This window comes from Ctenocephalides felis, unplaced genomic scaffold, assembly GCF_003426905.1.
Source record: "Ctenocephalides felis isolate EL2017-DRISC unplaced genomic scaffold, ASM342690v1 CF-g0.4_SCAFFOLD_01604, whole genome shotgun sequence".
NCBI lineage: Eukaryota > Metazoa > Arthropoda > Insecta > Siphonaptera > Pulicidae > Ctenocephalides > Ctenocephalides felis.
In genome coordinates this window covers 36,571,854-36,595,525 of record NW_020537758.1, presented here as the reverse complement: position 1 = coordinate 36,595,525, position 23,672 = coordinate 36,571,854, and the positions used below count along the sequence as shown (strand labels likewise).

The following is a 23,672-nucleotide window of genomic DNA, read 5'->3' as shown; positions in this document are numbered from 1 at the left end:
GTATTATATATATTGTAACGACAATTGGTATTGTCGTCAAAAGGGTTGCAAAACCTCCAGTGAAGGGCATGACAGTACGTAGGTATTGTCATGCCGTTACACCTGTAATAATTAGTAATGATTAAATAAGCTAAAAGTACATTCTGTTTCATTCGCGTAGTTAGTTGGCTTTTCCACAGGTAATTACAGGGTGTTTAAAGAAGTCGGGTTAAGGAGTTGGTGTAACCCTTTCGTTGGGGATGCAACGCTAAGACGTAATAATGGAAGTCGTTGCATATACCCTAAGAAAGGGGGGCGTCACCCCTTTTCTCGTCACAAGGTTTAGTTGCAGTTGATCTTTTGAGAAAAAATTATGTTAAACGCCATGAGTGCTAAGTTACGCGTCGCGCTACGAGGCTGCGCCCTTTTGCATGCACCTAAAAGGTACCCAAATGTAGCAATCAGCTGCTTCTAAATATATGAGAAAGTTGAAGGCATTTGTACAGAATTCGATGCACCTATATAAAGTTGCTAAAAAAGTCGATGATTTATCAGAACGTGATTCAAATAAAAAAGAAGAAAAATGAACAGTGAATGGGTATTTGCGGAATCCTGCTTTAACACTGCAGCAAGGACGAGCAAAATTAATAGCAAAATGTTTAGAAATATCTACAAAAATATCTACAAAACTATCTGAACCTTTCTTCGTATTCATGATCTGAAATGGCGCAACACAACGGGGAAGCCTCTGACGACTGAAAAACATGTGCTTCTTTTCCGCATGAGCACATGAAAATATTGTTAGAGATTTTGAAAATGTCATTTTCACTGATGAAAGTTCTATATGAGCACGTACTGCCCTCATCGAGCCGTTAAATTAAAATACGAGCCGTCGGACTAAAATAATCCGTTAAATTAGTAAAAAGCAGGCGTCGGAGATGCCAGGCAATTGTCGACTCCGGTGGTGACTGGACACATATTGACTAAAATTGCATCCTTGCTTTTAACGTAGACAATGCATATATAAATATTAAAGTTTCATAAAATGATTATTTTTATAAATTAACCCGACCACGCTCTTACTTGACCGACTGTATATAATCATAGTATTTATTTATTACAGCCACATGCCCAGATATAAAATAATCAAGTTTTTTCTTAAACCATTAATACATAATATAAACGCATTTCTTAGGATTTAAATATATTTTCTAGCTTAGGAATTTGCTACTGAATTCTTACGGTTCAATCATTTTTTGATAAAAAATATGATGTGGACTAATTTTTTAGTTTGAAAATATATAGACAATATATAATACTTTACAAAATATTCCAAATAAGGTATTACATCAACATATAAAAACTTGTGTTCATATTATATATAATCGTTTATATTATATATATATATATATATATATATATATATATATATATATATGGTATTTTTTTATTTTAGCCTGGATATAGTTTATTCTAGCTCAGTGATTTTCTGTCGAAATATTATATTATTTATAGTATTTTTAACTTCTCGTAGGGTAAGTTATTGTAATGGGCCGAAAATCGAAATTGAAAATTTTTACATTTCTCGACGTTTTGAAGGTTTCTGAACATTTTGGCATACCTCAGAAAAAATTGATGTATGTGTGTGTGTATGTATGTATGGATACAAATTTCTAGTCGCGTTTTCGGGCGCACGGATCAACCGATTTGAATGGTTCATAAAATATTCGATTCCTATTGATAGGGAGATGAGCTGATTAGTTTATGGCAAAGACAGGCCCAGCAGTTACGGAGATAAAGAGCAAAGAGTGCAGAAAATGGAAATCGAGTTTTTGAGAAAACGGAGCATTCGATTTGAATGATCTAAAAAACATTCAATTAGTAATGATTGGGAGAAGTGTGTATAAGTTTTTGGCAAAGGCAGGCCCAGCCATTTCGAAGATACGGAGCTAAATATGTAACAAATGTCAGTTTTTGAGAGAACTAAGCGTCGGATTTAAATGATTCAAAGAACTTTCTGCTTGTCTTGACAAAATAATAGATTTTGGAAAAAAAATTCTTATATTTTTTTTTGTTTTTCTTGTATATCGAAAATAATTAAGATTTTATTTTTATCCTGACTAAAGTTCTAATATAACTTAAACAAATAATTTTAAATTTGCAATTCAGTTTATATACTTCTTATAAATATTAGACAATGTTACAATATTTATAATAATCTATTTGAAAACATTCAGTATTCCTCGAACATTTTGTTACGGTACGGGAAGTTCCAGCAATTTGCCTTAAGGCACGGTGCTACCCCCCCCCACTAGTTAAATAATTCAAATTAGCTGTAGGCAAAATGTCCCAGTATAGACGTATCTTATAACTCAAGGTATAAGTTTTTGAAGTAATATCTAATAACATAAAAATTGTTTATTTGATCATCTTATAAATCAGTCATAAAAACTAGACTATTGTGTTCAAAGTTTTTTACGTGACCCGATTTTTTTTCATGGTTTTATTCAATACCTGAGCTTAAATGATTTTATAAAAATACAAAAACACGCATGGGTGTGATTTTAGCTTAGTGATTTGCTTTTGAAATCCTTTACGTCTATTATTCTTTTTTTTTCAACAAAAAGGGTTAGGATCTAAAATCCTTATTTTATGAACTGTGGAATTAGTAGACTACCGAATAAAATCCTACACACTTAATCTTCTAAGAAAGTAATGCTGTAAAAATATTTACTCATACTTTTTATGTATTTGTCAGACATTGTACTGATGTAAAAAATAAAAAAAAGTATAATTGAATGAATTTGATCAACCGTTTTATAACGCGTGAGATTTGATATCGATTATTTACTCATTCAAGAATTGTAATATAATCTTCGCGTTGTAAACGGAAGCATGTTAAGGCGATGCTTTATAAATACATAGAAAACTAGATATGATGTTAATTTATTTATTCATAAGTAGTTGGAAGAATGTCTTGAGTGGACATTCAGAAATAATGTGACATGCGATATATAAAATGTATCATAATTTTTTTTTTGAAATACAGGAGCATAATAACAAATTCTGTCATAAATGAACGCGTCTTTTACAAAAAATACAGAAAAATAAAAATATTGATATTCATTCAAAATTTCGTATTTAAATGCTTAAATTAATAAAATGATATAAATATATTATGATTAAATTAGGATTTAACGTCATATTAAAAATATGAATATGAAACATCACAAACAAATGGAAAATTTGTCCCAAAACCCTCAATTTAAAAAAGTCAATTTACCATCTCAAAATAGTAGTAATTTAACAATTAAATGACAATTCCTCGGAACTATCACATACTACAGTTTTTTATACAAGCGACTGATACAATGTGTTTTTCAATGGCGAATAATTTTTTTTTTCATTATAATCTGTTAATTATTTTTTTAAAGTGCATTCGTCTATATAAGCATAACTAAGTGTTCATATAAATTCTCAAATTAGGTTCAACCCCAAATATAAAATCATTGTTTTGAACACTGTAGATTAATTTTCGTTTTCTAATTTCACAAATCTTAATCACATGTGATTATAATTACAATAATCTTGTTCATGGTATTAAATTTGTTCCTAGCTACATATTTCTTAAGATTAGTAAAAAAATATAACCGTATGATGTCAATAACAAATCACAAGGTCCAAATCATATCCTTGCGTGTTTTTGTATGACTATAAAATAATTTTAGTTGTGATATCAAATAAAAATTTAAAAAAAAAAACTATCGACGATCGGGTCAGGACAAAAAAGTGTGGAACACAAAAGCCGAAGTCTTGTGTAGGCATGCATGCCCGATCATCTTTCCTCAAATCCGATGTGCCGGAGATATCCGTCATGTGTGAACATTTATGCGTTGTGATAGCTACTCATTCCAGTAAAGACGAGGATAATTTATACATTGTAGCAGGATGGAATTTTTAAAGAAAAATTAAATAATTGAGAGAACCAAGGAAAACTTAGAATGATCTTCTAAATCTTAAAAAACACTTGAAGAAAAATACTATTATTAGTTAATATTTAACACTTGAGGACTTGAGCAGGACTTGCGCAGGACTTCTGAAATAACGTCTTGAAAAAAAAAATCTGAAAATTTTTGAAACCAATTGTTTGGTCATCTTGACTATTAGTAAGGTGACCATATGTCCCGGATTGGCCGGGACGGTCCTGATTTTCCGCCTTGCGTCCCGGCTTTTTCTAAAAGCAATATTTAATAATATAATAAGTCCCGGTTTTAGGTGTTTTGTCCCGGATTTTTAAAAATGTTTTGATTGCCAATATATTTTTAAATATATTTGAATTGAAAAAATTGAAGCCAAAAAATGTAAATATAAGTTTTTAGATCACCAACAAGCCCTACCCGCTTGCCCACACATTCTAATCATTCCATAAAAAATATGGTCAGCTTACTATTAGAAATTTTTATATTATACATTGTTCTACTTTTAAATGTAGTTTTTTATACAAAATAATCCGATATTTTCTATCTGTATACTAGTCTTTTTTCAATAGGAATTATATCAAAATTATAGGAGGTTTATTGAGAAGGTCAAACGGATCAAATTACTACTCGAGTATCACAAATAGGAAAATAATAAATTTTAAATACAATGATTATTAATATATGGTTATTCTTTTCAGTTTCCATTTTTTTGTTTAAATTAGTGTGATATTTCAACTTGAGCTTAATTTTGTAGTCGTTTCCCAAGTACACCCATCGACAAGTTGACAAGAAGTCTTCTTGCATCCTCGTTGTCAGTACATGCCTTGTTATAACTACCTGTCGCTACCTGATGCACTCAAGTATGATAAGTCGATATAATATGAAATAGAGCTGGAGGTGGCAAATATACTTTTTGTAATAAATTGAAAATAAAATGTAAAATGTGAGAAACTTGAAAAATTATAAATATTTCTGCTAAGACTCTTGGCTATCGGTGTGTCGACAATTGAATTTTGTTTCTAAAGCAAAAGGCATACATCTGGATCTTAATTTATTATGTAAAGTATATTTTCACTAAAAAAGTATATTATTAAATTTCACTAGTGTACATTTACCAGTGTACATCACAATTATAATTTCTCTCATGAATTTGGTATGACGTAGTTTTGCATCGACTGGTCATATCAAAGCTTTAAGTTTCATGTCACGTTATAGGCATTTGTTACTGTTCAAAAATTATATATAATTTTAATAGAATTAAATAGAATCATAGTAATAACCAAGATTAAGTTTTGAATATAACAAAGTGGGGAATTTATAAATTTGAAGATTGAAAATCTTAAGATATATTTGTTCATTTTTATTATTAGTTATTCAAGAATTTCATTTATTGAAAATTTTAGATGATATTAATTTATTAATTAATCATTTATATTTGGATCTTCAAGTCTATAATTAAAAACTAATTAAAAGAGAAAATATTTTGAATTAAATCTAATCAGAAATTATTTTAGATGGAGTACCATATTTCAATCTCTATCATTTTATGGAACATGGTTGAGAACTAGCGTCGCAAAATTATTAACCAGAGACAAAATCAAATTTTCTTTATTTGAATGATACTGGTTATCCCATATAGCTCTCGGATTATATTGAATCTGTACGTTCTCCTAAGTTTATGTTATTTTTTCTTAGCGTATAAGCATTTCAGATTGAACGTTTCGGACTGACGAAGTTGCCTTTTGTGAATCAATCACGCTGAAGTCGAAGTAATGTTTAATCCGACCGTTAAATAAACATGAACCACTATATCTCCTCCATATATATATATATATATATATATATATATATATATATATATATATATACCTGTAGGCAAGTAGGCAGGTACATTGTATTGTGTTTTTTATTCATGTGAGCATTTTTTGTTTATAGACTCACTGAAAAGTGTACTACAAAGAACCAGGGATTGTAAATCATGCAAAAGATATTTAAGGAATTGTGGTTATTAAATTGGTAATACTTTTTAAATAACTATGCAAAAAACAGCATTGGTGCGTAGACTACCAAGCCAATATACCACAGGAATTTTGTGTGCATGGGCACAATTTTTAAAAGTTACTATAATGTTCTTCAAATAGATTAATTGTAGAAAATTGTAAACATATTTTATTAATATGATATTTAGATATGATGGTTAATTTAACGTTTCAATTATTTTTTCAATCAAAAATCAAATACGTTGCAAAATTAAAAATAATGTCCTAAATTTAAAAAAGTCAGTTAAAAAACCAATATCGCAAAGAGCATAATATATTTAGAAAAAATCATTATTATTATCATAATTATAAAAAACTGAGATTATACTTTCTTAAGAATGTTCTTCTTCTCTGCTCCTAATGTGAGCCTGTCGTGTGTTATCTTAGCCATGTATTATAATTATAATTATCATATTATAACAATAATATTGAATGAACTTTTGATTTGTCTGTAAATTCGATTATATACATACTTAAACGAAATGCTTACTCATACCCACAAGAGACTTTTATTACAAGAAGCACCGCTCCCATACAAAAATTACAAAAAAAACAATTCAAAAACCCTTCGATCGCTGGCACTTCATAAAATATGTAATTAAATAAATATTATGGCTCTTTTGAGATCACCTCATGATATTTTCTCTTGTTGAATGGGATCATGATTTGTAATGAAAAGAAAAAAATGCTCCTCAGACGTCGATTGTGTGACTCTAATTGTGTATGGTTAAATATGTACTCTGTACGCAATTTGCATTTTGCTTTGTGTTTTGACGACTATAGAAATTATAAATATGTCTCGTATATGCTTGATTTATTTCAAATACGGTCTCTTGTTATTGTAATTGCAAATTAAATTTCTTGTAATTCGTCGCGTTATTGGTTATTGGATCGGCGTTGACAAACTTCTTATTAGCGACTGCAATTTGTTGATACAGATTGTGCAGAATATTTTTGAATTTTAAATACAACTATACACCAAAAGTCGTTAGGCACTGATTATTCTAGTATTTTGTTTACTTCCATATTGTCCTGGTCTGGTTATATTTAATGCAAAAAAGATCTAGTGCTGTAATGGACAAGTCTTTGCAATGAACTATTATCCTGTGATTTCAAAGTTGTATCGACATTAAGATTTCAAAAACTATTTGCTATTTTTTGTTTAATAGGGAAGGCAGAATCTTATTGCAACAGATGTAAATAATAAAAGGCGTGTTTCAATAGGATCTTACATTTATATTACATAATTGTATTTTAATTACAATTATACACCCAAATTCGTTAGGTGCTGATTATTCTAGTATTTTATTCACTTCTATATTGTTCTGGTCTGTTTGTATTTAATGCAAACAAATCTAGTGCTGATAAGTCTTTGGAATGAACTATTGTCTTGAGATTTCAAAAAAGTTGTTTTGACTTTAAAACTTCAAAAACTATTTTTGTATATAGGGAAGCTAGGGTTTTATTGTAATAGAAGTAAGTAGTAGCAGCCGTTTTCAATAGGATCTTAAACCAAATTAAAATGTTTTTTGTCTCGATTGGTTATATAAATTGTCCTGCTTAATATTATCCCCTACTGTCTCCCAAGCCGAAGTAATATACAGAACTGTGCAGAAGCGTCATTTTTTACATGTAATATAAAATTGTACTATCATAAAATCTTGGTTTCTTCTAATTTAAAATATAAAATTTCTTCAAATTTATTTTTATTTAATTTAGTTTATTATTAAACAATTTTTGTGAGTGCTAAAATATTCAAATAGTTTCTTCATTATAGTGATTTTTGGCGCCTTCATTATAGCACCTGGGGTTAGTTGAAACAAAACCTAAGGTAATAAAAATATTACCTATATAATATAATATAAATAATAAAAATATACATAAACATAGAGATACAGAATATACAGATTCAAGTGAAGAAAATTGGGTAAAATGTATAATTTGTAAGATACTTAGTAGGTCCTTCATTTGTATAATGAATTATGATAGAAATTTATATTTTTGGGAAACATTATATATTTTATTTGTGTTAATTATAGTATTATATATTATGGACTAATTTTAAACTTGAAATATCTTAAATCTTTTCAAATGTATCAGTCTTGTGTAACAATGTTTTTGATCGCTAAATTGTTCAAATAGTTATCTTGATTATAGTCATTTCTTGTTAAATCCCATCTGGTGTTAGTTGAAACAAAACATTAAGGCTAATTGAAACATACAAGAATTTTATACAGATTCCGAATATAATGAATATAATGAAATTAACTTTTATTTTAGTGGGAATGAGTGGTAGTTTGGCAGGTCGAGCCAAAATGAAGTAAGCGACCTGATAAATAAAAATGATTTATGGGTTTTGTTTTCCTAATGATTGTAGTTTGTCTTTTATATATTCACAAATGAATTTATAAAATTCATCACTAAAATAAAAGTAAATTTCATTATATTCGGTAATTTAAATTAAATAAAAAAATTAAGTAAATTCCGTAAACATGAAGAAGATAGGGTGAAATGCATAGTTTGTAATATAGTTAGTTAGTTTTTGTATCATGATAAAAATTAATATCACAGGCGATATTATGTATTGTATTTGTATTAATTGTAGTCTGTGATGACTTATGAAAAAAATCCCCAGAAAGTATTTAATTATATATAAAGCATACTACAACTTCATTCAATATTAATCTAATAAGTCAAAAAATTCTCTACTATTATCTTGCCCATAATTTTCTAGTGTTTCCTAACTATAACTAAAATTAAATAAAAAATAAAATAAATTCCGCAAAAGTGGAGAAGGTAGGGTGAAATGCATAGTTTGTAATATACTTAGTTAGTCTTATATTTGTATCATGATAAAAATTAATGTCACAGGCGATTTATGTATTGTATTTGTATTAATTGTAGTCTGTGTTGACTTATGAAGAAAATCCTCAGGAAGTAATTAATTATACATAAACCATACTACAACTTCATTCAATATTAATCTAATAACTCTAAAAATTCTCCACTTAATATCTTGCCTATAATTTTCTAGTGTTTCCAATATCAATTACCGATCGATCTCACTTGACAAAATCCTCGAGTAAACCCATAAATATTGAATTACTCTATACTGGCAAATCAGGTGCGAATTTTACATATGATATCACAATCTAAATACCAAGCTCGCGGGATATTGAAAAAGAATAAGTTCATTCTTCATAGCTCGAAGGAATGCCGAGGAAGGCAGTTTGCTCTGCATGGAGTCAGATTCAATTAGCCTTTTGAAACTACCACATGCTGGTTAGTTACCATTATATGGAACTCATTTTAATTCATTATTACGGCATTGGTCATGCGCGCCTACTACACGCACTGGCCCCACTAGTAACAACAACAACGCACTAATAATAACATAAAGTTCGCTGGCTTTAATTGCGCCAGTTCGGAACAATCACACATGACGCAAGTAACTAGAATGCTGGTCTACAATTTTATTTAGTTGCTATCAGAAATGAGGTTTTAAGCAGCCTGATTGCAAGCAGTATTGACGTTAGTTTTCACTTGGAAATATAGATAGCTTAAATTTTTGCTTGAATAATTAGTTAGCAAACTGTACGTAATAATTCTCTCTTGTTGAAGTTTACATTACAGGGATTGAGGTAATTAAAAAACTAATCATTTTTCGCAACAATGATTAATTTTTGAACAAACAGTAATTATTTTCAACATATGATTTTGGAATAGATAGTTTTCACGAATGTTAGAGAGAGAATGGCCGCTTCAGCCTCATCCTAAAAGCTCCCTCCGAGGCAGAAATATCTAGTCCATAAAGCTCATATATAGAGTGGAATCCCAACGGGTTGTGTAACAGGTTTCCCATAGAGGGATGGCCCATAGAGCATAGAAGTGATATAAGGGTGTCGCCAGATTTATAAGTGTGTCGGGTCATAACACCTTAAAAATGTTAAAACAATTTTTTTTTTTGGGGGTATCTATTAATCTTCGATTTCCATGTTTCTTCTCTCATTTGTTAGGCTCTCTAAACTTATAATAATGCACAAGTATTTATATGGACAAACATTTATACCCCCTACCTCTAGAGTCACCAGTTAGTAATAATACCTAGGCAAATCTTGACCTATAGTTTTCAAGTGAAAATAGCCTTCGCCCGGTATTGCTAGATTAATACTAAGTCTATGCTATTGCATTTATTATAATAATCAAATGAATCACATATTCTAAATCTTAGGGATTTTATCTGTTAAGATTGACATTATTAAAAAAGCTACGTAGTTAGGGTGTTATTTATTACCACTACTTATAGAACGTAATTAATTATTATTAAAACGAATGAGCTACTATGTCATCGTGAGAATTGTAAAAACAAGCTGTCTAAACATTCCAAAAGTCTTCCGAAAGTAGTAAGAATTTTTTTTAATAATTTAATAATCTATTTTAAGTCTACTGATATGTAAAATAGTCTAAAATACGTTTTTAAGTGTTATTACTGTAAAGAAGTGCGCAACTGAAAGTAGCAGTTATATTCAGTTTTTTTTCCTTAATGAATTTAATTTTTTTATGTATATTTATCAACATCAACTATATACCTATGAGGAATTGAGCTTGGACATCATATTTTTAGGCTAGTTATTTGGCAACCCAACGGATTAAATATCTATATTGGATATGTTTCTGTTGATAGAATTCATCTTCTAGTGATTACACATTATTGAATTAGATGCAGTAGTTCTTGAAAAATGCGTAATTTTTACTTGGACTACGCATATTCTGATATCGAAAAAATCTATCTATTTTTGCTTGAAAATGTAAAAAAAAATTATTGTTCCTAGTGAAACTAACCATGCTTTAGCGAAGCTAATAAAGAAGACAAATATAAATTGGTTGCAAATAATCAGTACTTAATATTATATATATATATATATATATATATATATATATTTCAAATGTATATATTGTTCAAAAACGTGTAAAATTTATGAAAATTGTATTGAGGAGAAAGATTATTACATGTAGTAGGTGAGCGAGGGTACGGTTGTGCCAACGTACGGTAGTGACAATCGTCATAGCAGCTAAACTATACTAATTTTGAGAAAGGGTTCAAGTGGAGAAAGACGTAGTATGTTCCTTTGAATAAGTTTCCATTAAACAAGAGATATTGTAGCTTGACCAATTTACAATACTAATAACGTATAACAATATATAGATAGTTTCCAAATATATCTATTTTTCGCCCAGCTGCTGAAGCGATTTCGGTCCTATCCATTCCCTATTTGACTTGTTAATCACGCGGTTTTACAGCCGCCTTTCTATTGTTTTAGTGGCTGTTAAAGTCTTTTTGTCCTCCGTTTCTACATCGTATAAATTGTTCCTTTTGATGTAGACAATGTGACGCGTCAATGGAAATGCAATAGAGACACAAACGTAAAGATTTAGAGAAAAAGTTCAAAAAGGAGCTTGTTAATGGAGGTGCATACCGTGTCGACATGGCGACTCAGGCGAACAATCATTTTATGAGCTTTTAGATATACCATAAATTTCAAATAAAACTCTTAACGACTAGTTTTAAACGCGTTGATATTAGATTTTATTGACTATGAAATATTAGCGCCGTTTTGCTCTTTGACAACATTTGTATTGTTTAATGTGAAACATTCAAGATGGTCACATATCGTTAAATGTATGAGGAACTACAGAATTTTTAAGCTTTTTAGTTGCAGTTTCTACAAAATTCTAAATTTGAAAAATATAGTTTTGCTGTAGTCCTAGTCTTATTACAAACAAAATTTAAAAACATGACATGAACATGTAATCCATGGTATAAGTTTTTGATTATGCACTAAAGTATATGATCTAAACACTATAAACCTGTTGTATTTATAACAGTTTTCTACTAATTATTTTTACAAAGGAGTAATTGTATTTTCTGTTAGCTAGGGTCATAATGAGGAGCAAATTTTTGATAAAATATTATTACCAAGATTCAAACATGTGCGTTATTTGCAATTTTTATTTATAAGAAGTTTTGTAAGAAATTTGGAAATACTAATAAGTTGATAACAGATATTGGACTCGTACAAAAAACTGAGGACATTCCATTTATTTCTTAAATTATCTTTATAAATTGTTTTGAAATATCCTTCAACCACGCGTAAATAAATTTGTATTCAAAGATTGACCTTATATTTCCAAAGATGAGACTTTTTACCACTAAGACCTAGTTTAATATCTATAAAAAAATATTTAAAGCCGAAATTCAGATGCATATAAACAATATATATTTAAAATTGTATTTGTATTGTTTAAATTGCTAAAATAAAGCTCACTGAAAGCTTAAACCTAATACAAAAAGCTCATTTATAGTGGTACAACAAGAGTGTTTTAAATTCATACAAAAACATTTGTAGCTTTGGACTTTTAATTTTATTCGAATACGACTTCTCATAAAAATTCGACTTCCCTTTACAGAAGTCTCAATAAAACGCTCCAGGCGCCAGACTCAGCTCATTATTATTGCATTTCACTTGTCTTTGAGAAGTATTTATATTTATAACTAAGCTTGCCTACAATATAGTCTTGGTTTTATAATTATAAATGAATCGTATGAGTATTCCTCGGCTGTTGTGATTTCTATGTCGAAGCAAAGGACAAAGATCGAGAACCGAAACGATAAAAAATTAATCCTATTCAGCTATGTCACGTATTTTCTCGGTAATTATAAATGTGCTAACTTTATATCGTGTTAAAGACAAAGTCTTAATTAGATGATTATTAGTAGAGGTACCATAGGTATCCGTGGATTATTTTATATAATGCTTTTGTGTCTGGATTGTTATTGTTTATTTTAAATCGACCATATAATAGCGTAGCTGTGAAAATAACTAATAATTGTTATATGGAATGTTATTTATCTATTACGTTTTATTGCTTTCGATTCAAGCACTTATCATAAGTATTCATGGAGATATTTATACTAAAACTGTGCAGAATTAAACATTCCAATATTTGACTGTTAGTTCTACTTTTGAGAGATTAACCCTGTCAATAGATACATATTATATAAATACATATAAGCTTTTTAAAAAATCATAGTTCATTCTTATGAGAATAATTATAAACTTATATATTGTTATTTGGCTTAAAGACCTTATCTCATAAGTTTGTTGATTTTTGAGGAAAATGGGAACTATGTTTTTATAGAAGACAATTTTTTTTATATTAAATTTAATCCTAATAATTTTTAGACTACTTGGTAATATGATTGTCATTTATATAATTAATAAAAAAAATATGTTGTACACATTTACTTCATGAAATGAAGACCAGTGCTCTGAAATCTCTGTGATTTCACAAAACGATTCAAAATTAATTTCGAATGATGTAACACCCTATATTAGTTCGTGCACATTTTCTTTATTGTTGTATAGATTTATTTTAAAACTACTTTTATTTAAATTACTGATTTGGATCTCTTGTCCCAGATAGTCCCGGTATTTCAAAAATTGATAGGTAAATTAACAAAAGATATGATAAATTCCAAAAAATATATAATAAAATTCTTATTAAAAGTCCGCAATTCTAAATTAAAAAAAAGATTCAGATAAAAAACTGTTCTTTTTTATAGTATGATGAAATTGCATTTGTTATTTTGAAGCTAAACTATCCCATTTAATAAATATGGTCACCTTAATATATTTAATTAATTGTAATAGTTGTCTAATTGACTATAATATCTGTAATCGCTTAGTATTTGTTGTTTATAATATCTACATTAGATTTATTCATGATTCTATCCAACTCAACTTGAATCATGAATTGATTTTATTTATGATAAAATATATTTGATTTATGACCAAATAAATTCTCAAACCTAAGTAATAATTGCATTTAATTCAACGAAAATTTGTATGTAAGAACACAAATCAAAACAAATTTTATTTAATATGATATAATGATTTAATAGTACAAAATAGTTATACTCATTATTATATAGTTACATCCCATGAGACTAATAATTTACTAATTACATGCCCGTGACATTATTCAGTAGGCATATTCTTGATCATATTCACCATCAACTACAAATCGCAAATTATAATATTATTTAAATTAATGCAAATCTATATAAAGTGCAGTATAATGACCTAATAACCACTCAATCATACTGATTTTTACAAACGACTCTCGCACTAAATCACGACTTCTCTCATCCTCGGTGCGCAAAAACACGGCAGTTTACTACCGTTTAATTTGTGAAAATTAGTCATATGATTTCATATTCTGATCTCGTAATACACATCGTATAACCATTTAAATCAGTGATTCGAAATATTCGAAAAGGCCCACGGCGCCGACTTGAAAATAAGTGTTGCCAGAGGAGATTATTTTGATGCAATAAATCAATCATAATATCGAGAACGTTTAGAGAGAAACATCGGATCAAACAACACAATGTAGGCTACATATTTATACACTTAAATACATATATATATATATATATATATATATATATATATGTGTATATATTATTATTATTAGAGGTTGTTCTCTCTATTATAGTTCACTTTTATACAATTTTCTGCTGATAATTCGACTTTCTCAGTGTTACCGAAATTTTCTTCTAGCAAGTCGTCTATCACATGCATTCTACTTCATCTAATCTAATAATATTTTATGTTGTTTCGTTCTTTTTAAAATTGTTAGAGCTTTTAGAGTTTTAGTCTCTCTTTGCTGAACTTATTATTTTGTTACTTTTTGGATTCATTTCATGCTCATAATTTTTTTTTAAGTACTCCATCTGGAAGCATCTCAGGTAGTTTTATCTAATTTTCTTGAAGTGCATGTTTCTGATCAATAAAGAGTTTAAGTTTTCTATTTTGAAAAGGATGTTTTGGTTAAGACTGTCCTGAACCTGAAATTTGTCTTTTTGATGTGTTGTTCTATTATCAATACAGAATGAATCTTCAGTTCTGTATTTTGTAAAAGATGTTTTGGTTCAGATTGTCCTCAACCTGAAATTTCTCTTTTTAGGTGCTTTTTTATCATCAATAGGATACAGAGTAAATCTTTAGTTCTCTATATTTGAAATGATGTTTTGGTTTATACTGTCTGCATCCTTAAAATTCTCTTTTTGGGGTGCTTTTCTATCATCAATACAGAATCAATTTTCAGTTTACTATTTTGTAAAAGATGATTTGGTTCAGACTGTCCTCAACGTAAAACTTCTTTTTTTTTGAGATGCTTTTCTATTAATTAGCGTGTTCACACCTTTCAGATCTTTAAGAAATTAAAATTTAGATAGTATTTTCACTTTCGTTTTGCCACCTCTATTCTATAGTTATATTTATAATTATACAATTAAAATATATATTTTATAAATATTTTCTATTAATTAATTAATATTTTATATCTATTTATAAATATACAATTAAAATAGTAGATTAGACAGATTAGACTGGCACTGTCTTAGAGAAATTAACTCTGAAAGTTAAAAAAGCTGTTGTATAAAAAAAAGTTAAACTGCTTCTATTTATTTTAAATATCAGTAATTGCAAAGCAATCTAACCCTATACCCCTTATTATATGATTTATTTGTTCTTATTTAGCAACTTTACACGCCCATTTCGTCTTATTAAACGGTAGGTATAAAACGTGCTATATACTTGGTTATATTTATATTATATATTAAAGACTTAATGTGTGTATATGAACAGAATAAAATATTCTTCATTACAAACAAGATGAATGTTGCATGTGCAGAACTTATTTAATGACTCTGTCTTAGAGCGGTGAATAAAACCACTGAATTTACAACGAACTATTACTATAAATATTTTATTATTTTTAATTAAATTATATTAAATAATATAATTATATCGCAATATATTTATCTTAGATGAGTACCTGGCCAAACCTAATTCTCTTTCACTCTATATTTAATTATGTTGAATATTTACAAGTCAGTTACTAAAATGGTAAAATGCCACTGATAATAACGATCAATTCAAAACAATGCACAATTCTACCTCAAGGGCATAGAGAAATATTTTGATAGTGCAAGGTTAAACTCTACCACTTTAATTTTTATTTATTTAACGTTTTACAATTCACCTGTGATGAAATTCTTCAACTCTATCCTTTCTCATCATCAAACTCGCGTAAAACCATAATTGTTTTATATGAACTGGATATTCTAACAAGAACTGATTTTTAATGCTCGTTCACGTAGCAATAATCGCGTGTTTATTTATATCAACATTGTATAGATAATTTTGATCGTAAACCTCAGCATAGTATAAATTCCTCTATTCTTTAATAAACCATAAACTTTACACCTCACATATAAATGAATAATATCATTAACCTGTTTGAATCAGTCAATAAATTTTAAACGACCTATGTTATAATACGAAGGATGAAAGAATTACGACTTGATTATAAACTTTGGATTGTAATTGCATGTAATAATAATAATATGATGAATTATGCTAAGTTTTTATTATATTCTGTAACAGTCCAGTAATACATTTATGTAAGCAGAAGGACATCATTTGTCCTCATATTTATGTGTTCAATAATTGAGACTTAAATGATGGTTTTACTTTTTGCTTATTAGTTTGTGTTCTGTACTTTGTCTGTGCTTGTTCATTGGAAAACAAAAAAATTGTTTCAATTTTTTTTAAATTGAATTCGACCAGCAACTATCAATAACAATATGGCAAAATATAATTTATCACCAAAACAATGCGCAAAATACAAATCGATCAATACATAAGAATACATTACTCAATATCAAAAAGGAAATCATTCTCCAACAATCAACGCGAGCAAACCAAAGAAATCAAATATGAACAAAGGCGATTTTGCTGCTCGCTCTCGAACGTCAAACTTTGACAGATTAAACTCTCCATATATTATGTTTAAACCAATTATATAACAAATTGATGCACACAATAAATAAAAAATATTATGCTTTTTTATGCATATGCATGCAGAGCCGAATCTCCAATGGTTCTAAATTTAGTGTTATAAGATATTGAAAATCTATTTACAAAATATTTTTGAATCAGTCAAGAAAAAAAACAAGTAAAAACCTATTCTTGATCATTAATAATCGATGTTGAATAATATAAAAATACTTGAGCTATCAACTAATTTATATAAAAGACCAATGTAGTAATATAAAGAAGAGGGCTATATTAATTTGTTCAGTAGTATTTTAATTTTTTTATTTTCTCAAAATATTTAATATTTAATTTTTGTTTTTTTTTTCTAAATCGCAATCAAACTTATATAATTTTATAAACTTTAATGGGAAGATTTAAAATAGAACTAATATTATTTAATCAAGAAATCACTACAGTCAACTGTTTTCTAATTAAAGTTAAGACAGGCCCCTAAGACCAACAATTTTAGAGTCTGAATTTGGTTGAGATCAAAAGGTTTGTTTGATGATCCAATGTTCATAAACAATTTAATTAAAAAGATGATATTTTATAATAATTTATTTCAATGCAAAACCCTGCTAGTGTTTTCTAGTTTCATCAGAAATATCGATTCAGATCTGGTTTCGTATTTGCACGTACCTCCTCCACCTGGACAGAACGCATATGATCATTACTTGTTCTTTGATACAACAACTTTAGTATGTTGTAATTGCTTATTTATTAAATTATCAGTAATCCATCATAGTCTCATATGTTTACAATATGTTTGTGTGCAACTTTTCTACTCAATTAAACCGAGAGCTAGCAAATTTAATTAAGAAATATATTCCTAAGGCATATAAAGATTTCAAATAAGGTGTGATGAACTTAAGCCAATATTTTGGTGTAATGGAAAAAAAATCATATGTTAATATATATAAAAAACAAAATGTTAGATTTTAATGGAGAACATATATTTTGGTATAGATATCTGAGGCATCTCTTCCAATCCAGTCCAATTCTTTTTATATTGAGGTTTTAAAGCAATAAGTTCATTTTTGCCTTTGTTTAAGCAGTGAATTGTAATAACATATATCAATAAACGAACATAAATACAAGCTTAAAAAGCTCATTTCCAAATTGTATAAACACTGAGATAAAATTTCATACCATGAAGCAGCCTTAACTTTGTTCGGACGTCTTTTCGTTTTATTTATTGGCCATGAAGGTGACAAACTTCAGGGCATTAAGCTTTACACGATTGGTTGCTATCCCTGGTTGAGGGGGAGCGGAGTGTTTCAATGAAACTAGTTGTTCACTCCAAAAAGAAAAGTCCGCTTAACATGTAAATAACCAATAAAAATAAATATATCTTCTTTCATTAGAACTTAGTAACAAATCAGTGATTGTAATTAGAACTGCAACAAATACATAATATACAAACAAATCAGTGTTTAATACAGTCCACAGCTACAAGGGTTATATTATAACCCAACAACCTGAGTTGAAAGAGAATTTTATATAAATTCTATAACTACGTAACGTAAAGTACAAATTTGAAATATAATTTTTACTAATTTGTCTTCATAGCTTATTGAACCTAGTATAATTTTAATCTTGTTTTCATGTTTTATTTTGTGTTCTGTATATTTACATCCTCACACTATATTAAAAATAAGATTATTTCAAGTATTAGGAATCGATACAAAAACTCATTACCATTTAATGACAACGAAATAATCTGAACCCATACCTTGACCTAATATTAAATCAATCAAAAATTATAATTAATATCATATTTATTAATAATTGATTATATTAATAAATATAAGTGTGTGTAAAACATTTTTTCCATAATAATTTTTCTTGAAGCAAAACTTTGTCTAAATCTTGGGCATAAAACTACGATTTCAGACTCTTGACTATTATTTTTCCTTCCAGCTCTCTCACTATTCCCCGTGATAGACTTCTGATTTGCTCTTTAAAGTTGTTATTAAGAATCCGCGTAGTAATCAGGCGACTCGGGCGCTTATTCTTAGCACGCTTTTGTCTAAAATAGAAATTTTCACACGGGAAAACAGGGCAATGTTACCATGATTAATCAACCCTGTGCTTTTGATCTTATGCAATATGTTGCTATGTAAGAAGTCAATTAGGCTATCATGATACGAAGTGTAAGGAAATTGTGCAAATTGAGGCGAAACTGAACTGAAGCTACATGTATATTATATCATTATGGTGTATATAGTGCGGTTGTTAAGTTTATTAGATTTTGAACACTTTAAGTATTCCTTAAGGCCTGGAGAGGAATGATAAAGTTTACTAAATAAAGGTTTCATTATTTATAAATGATAATATTTCTCTGTCACTCGACAGCTTCAGGCAAAGCTTTACATTTTAAGAGTATTACATTTTAAGCAACAATTTAATAATTGAACAACTGAAAGTATTTTGAAGTTTATGTCTATTTTTACCTTCTGATATAAGACGTTCTCTAATTTCCCAAGCAAATATCGTTGGATTTTCTCGTTTATATTGTTCTATTTTTGACACTACAGCTGGAGTTGCCACTTTTGGCTTCGAACCTCCAATTAGTCCAGGTGGTCTCAAAGTTCCTGTAATTTGAAAATATATAAAATATTAAGAAATTAATGTTTTTATTTTAAAAATTACTAACTACTGCATACTTCGAGTAAGACAAGATTTTGAGGTGCAGATGAAAATACGTATTTATAAAATAGAATGCTGCAGCGATAGTTTCTTATCAAAAATTGAATATTTTAATAGTGATTTTTTTATTTAAAGTGATACTATTCATACTTTATCACATCAAATACTCAGTTATTCATAAATAAATTTAGCAGTTTCACGATACTATTAAGAAATTTTTTTTTAATTAATTATACAAGAATAATATTAAAAAAATAAAGAATTTTAATTAAAAATTTTGAAACTTTTTTTGTATTACAAAAATATAAACATTCAGTCATTTTACATACAGTCTAAACCTTAACTCTATTAAAAAAAATTAAAATAGAAAAAATCAATAAAATTATTTATGATAATTTAGTTACTTTTGGGCTACAGATATACAAAGATGTAGGTTTTATTGATTTTTTTAACTAAGTTATTTTACATCAAGAGTAATTAATAAATTAAATAAAGATTGAATGTTCACTTATATATGCATCGATTATATAGGTACATTAATTTTCAACAATCTTAATAATTCTACTACACTCAGGAATAAACTTAGCTAAAATCTCATCAAGATTTTTTTTTCATCAAACTACAACTGCCTGAAAAGGCATTCAGTAGTTGTTGTGTCTAATTATTAAGATATTAAATAAGATTTTGAAGTACTACTCATTGATAGTATTTCAAGTTTGTATAATAAAAATAAATATGTGGCAATAATTACAAGCAAATAATAAATATAAATATGTGAGAATAATTAAAAGCACTATACTAAATATATAACTATACTGTCTAATTGATCTAATCTTCTTAGTCTTCTGATAGTACTTCCTTAGCAGAAAGTAGGTCCTTTGCGAGATCATTTGGATTGTTTTCCAATCTTGACTTGTATTTGATCAAGAAATAAAAATTCAGGCAAATAAATTTATACTGAATAATTGCACTTCTATTAGCTTTCACGTAGCCTAACTTTTAATAAAGGAAGCGTGTGTATTTTAAGGAAATATCAAAAATCGTGGGTCTAAAAATTATCCTAGTAAATTTTCAAGTCTCGTTACTGTTCCTAGTATTTTTTCGTAACAAAATTAACTAAACTTATAATATTACGATTATTATCAACAAATAATAATTTATGCAGTTCAAATATCAATAAATAATTGCACTTCTGTTAGATTATCTTTCGTGCCAGTAGTTTGTTTGGTACTTCTCGACCGACACTCAGCACGTTAACATATGTGCAACATTTGTGCAAATTACAAAGCAAACTACAGTGCAATAATTCATTGTCGATATTATTACTCATCGATGGGGTTGGTTATTCAGATTCTTATCGCGCGAAATTCCTCTGAAGAGAACTTAACGAAAAACGAACGCAAATGATACCTTTTGCACTCTGCTTATACCATACAGGTATTGATTCATATGGTGGGATAAGGATGGTGAAATGTTTATCGATATTATCGAAATTAATATTAAATTTTATGTCGTAAAACTGCATTGGTGATTATGAATATATCTGTGCTGTTTTGCAAAGGACACAAATTTTGTTTATCCATTCGCAGAGCACTTAAGTAAATATTAGAACTAAAGATATGCAATTATTGAACTTAGGAGAAACAGATGTAGTATGTTTGTTTGAACAAGTTCCCATTATTGCTTTTATTCAGCGCCCTACATTAACATGATCTGTAGACGGCATTGCTTTTAAAGAGTCAAAAGTAAGTTTTTACGAACAATTTATTTTAGTATTAACTGTTATTTTTGTACAGATAGATTACTTCGTTTATTATTTTGCTATAAGATATAAATTAGTGGTTAATTACCAGTAATTAGTTTTTGCGTTGTTAATTCAGATCGATCATAACTATGCGTTCACGCCAAAATAAAACCATGCCATATATTAATATAAAACCAAAAGATATCTAATCAAAAATCATTATAAAATCAATCAATTAATATAATACATGTTAAACTTTTGACTGAGTTCTCTGCATTATAGCTATATTTGATTTGTTAGCACATCCCCAGAGCTCAATTCCGTAGGTCCAGATTAGTTTAATGATTGATTCATATAGCAGCAACTTATTTTCAACAGAGAGCTTAGGCTTTTTACGCAGTAGCCAATCAAATTCTTTCATTTTGATTATTATTTGCTGCTTTTTTGTTTTTACAAAACTAACTATTACATTTGTCACAATTGTAATGATGGTTCTGACTAGATTTCAGTATTTTGACTTATAATCATTAATTAACATTTCTGGTAGATTTTGAATAAGAAACATATGTCAGTCACAACTGTTCTGGACGGTTGATATTTGTATAATTACCAAACATAAGCATGTAAAGAGAAAGAAAATAATGCATATATGACATAGTATTTTTATGCTTTATGTAAAATTTATGCTTTAATGACGATGATAAGAATCGATTACGATTTAGTATCGACTATAAATTTTTCCAAAGTCGCCCATCCCTAATAAGCGAGAGACTCGGTCGCTGAAAACGAACCCCCTGGCTAAGATATTATAATAACGCATCTGTCAAGTTAGCATAAAATAAAGCGCCGTCTTTATCTCTCGCCCAATTTCGATATGGTGTTTTATCGCGATAAGCTCGCATCGTTCGATATATCGAACAGATCATCATACTACACTGTTAATCTACTGACAAAAAATTTAAATTTTTAAAGAAACTATAAGTGTATGCTATGAAAATTTGATTCAAATAGGATTGAATCACTTCAAAATACGATACATTGTATCAATCTTTTGAGTTCTTTTCAGAAAATTAGTTTAATAGTAAAAAATTTGATGGCAATTTATTATTCAGTAAACGATGTCGATACTTCGTTTTAATACTTTGATTATTACATATATGATTTGCAAAAATTAGCTATAATTGATACATATGTTAGGCTTTGAAGAAGTCACATAAATTCATTTAAAATATTAACAAATTTAAAAATTGTAAGATTTTACTATTTAGTAACATGTAAGACTTTTCTATTTAATAACTAAAACAACGCCAAGTGCAAAAATTAATTATAGTGCTCGTCATTTTTTGCATTACTCAATTTTTGCTTTCATTTTATTTTTAAAAGTCAGTGTTATTTTAATTGTTTTTAGTTGCATTATGATCACGCAATCTACTTTTACTTATTGTTAGAAATGTAGATAAAAAATATCATCTAAATTGAAATGGAAAAAATATGACAACTATGAAATATAATCTTTGTCAATATAATACATCCTTTTATACTATTTTAAAAATAGTATAATTTAGAGTTTTCAAGTACATGAGTTATTAAATAAAATCGCTGCTAAGTTAGTTACCGAACAATTACATTCAACTATTTCAAGAATTAAATTTGCTCATTGTTACTCCAAGATTTGCATAGATATGTTAATACAACCTACATGAATTCACGCGTTACATAATTTTTTCTTTCCATTAACAGTAGTTAAAATTCATGACTTAATTTGCAATTTGCCACAATATAACTTGCACTAATAATGTGCGAAGTTTATGTGGGCATTAATTAGAATTTTTAATTAAAAAAATTATAACCATGATCACTACCTGATAACTTCCATGAAATTAAATAACTCAAAAATAATTTATATAGCTATATAATATTTTTTATGCTTTTGTCTTAAGTGCGTTGCTGTTTTAATTTAGGAAATTAACGTATTTTACAGTGAATATAAAAAATATTTATATAAATCATGCTGTTTTAGAAATTTTTATTCCATAGGCGTTTTTAAATCGAGCTTTTAAAGATGACTACATAAGTTTTTTTCTTGATGTTTTCTACTCAAATTTATTTGGAAAAGTTCATCTATCATTTCTTCTCTCACAATATGAAAAATTTAACTGCATGTCTTTTTAATAAATTTTAGAGTTAGGCAGCCTTGATATTCTCATAAGCTCGAAAAATCTGAATCAAAATTTAGTCAAAAATGTTTCCTGGCAAAAATCGAGATACAAAATGATATACCTATTATAGTAATTGATAAAAAATAGACATTTATGGTAAGACTATTAATAAAGAG

At 28.2% G+C, this 23,672-nt stretch overlaps 1 protein-coding gene across 1 annotated transcript in view; it reads right to left on the bottom strand.

Annotated features, from left to right (window-relative positions):
- The window catches only part of LOC113373685 (paired box protein Pax-6-like), a 46,546-nt gene that overhangs the window by 5,284 nt on the left and 17,590 nt on the right, over positions 1-23,672 (bottom strand). Inside the window, exon 2 of the mRNA XM_026613965.1 lies at positions 19,398-19,538. Within this exon, the coding sequence (XP_026469750.1) occupies positions 19,398-19,538 (141 nt within the window). The remainder of the gene's footprint in view (positions 1-19,397; positions 19,539-23,672) is intronic.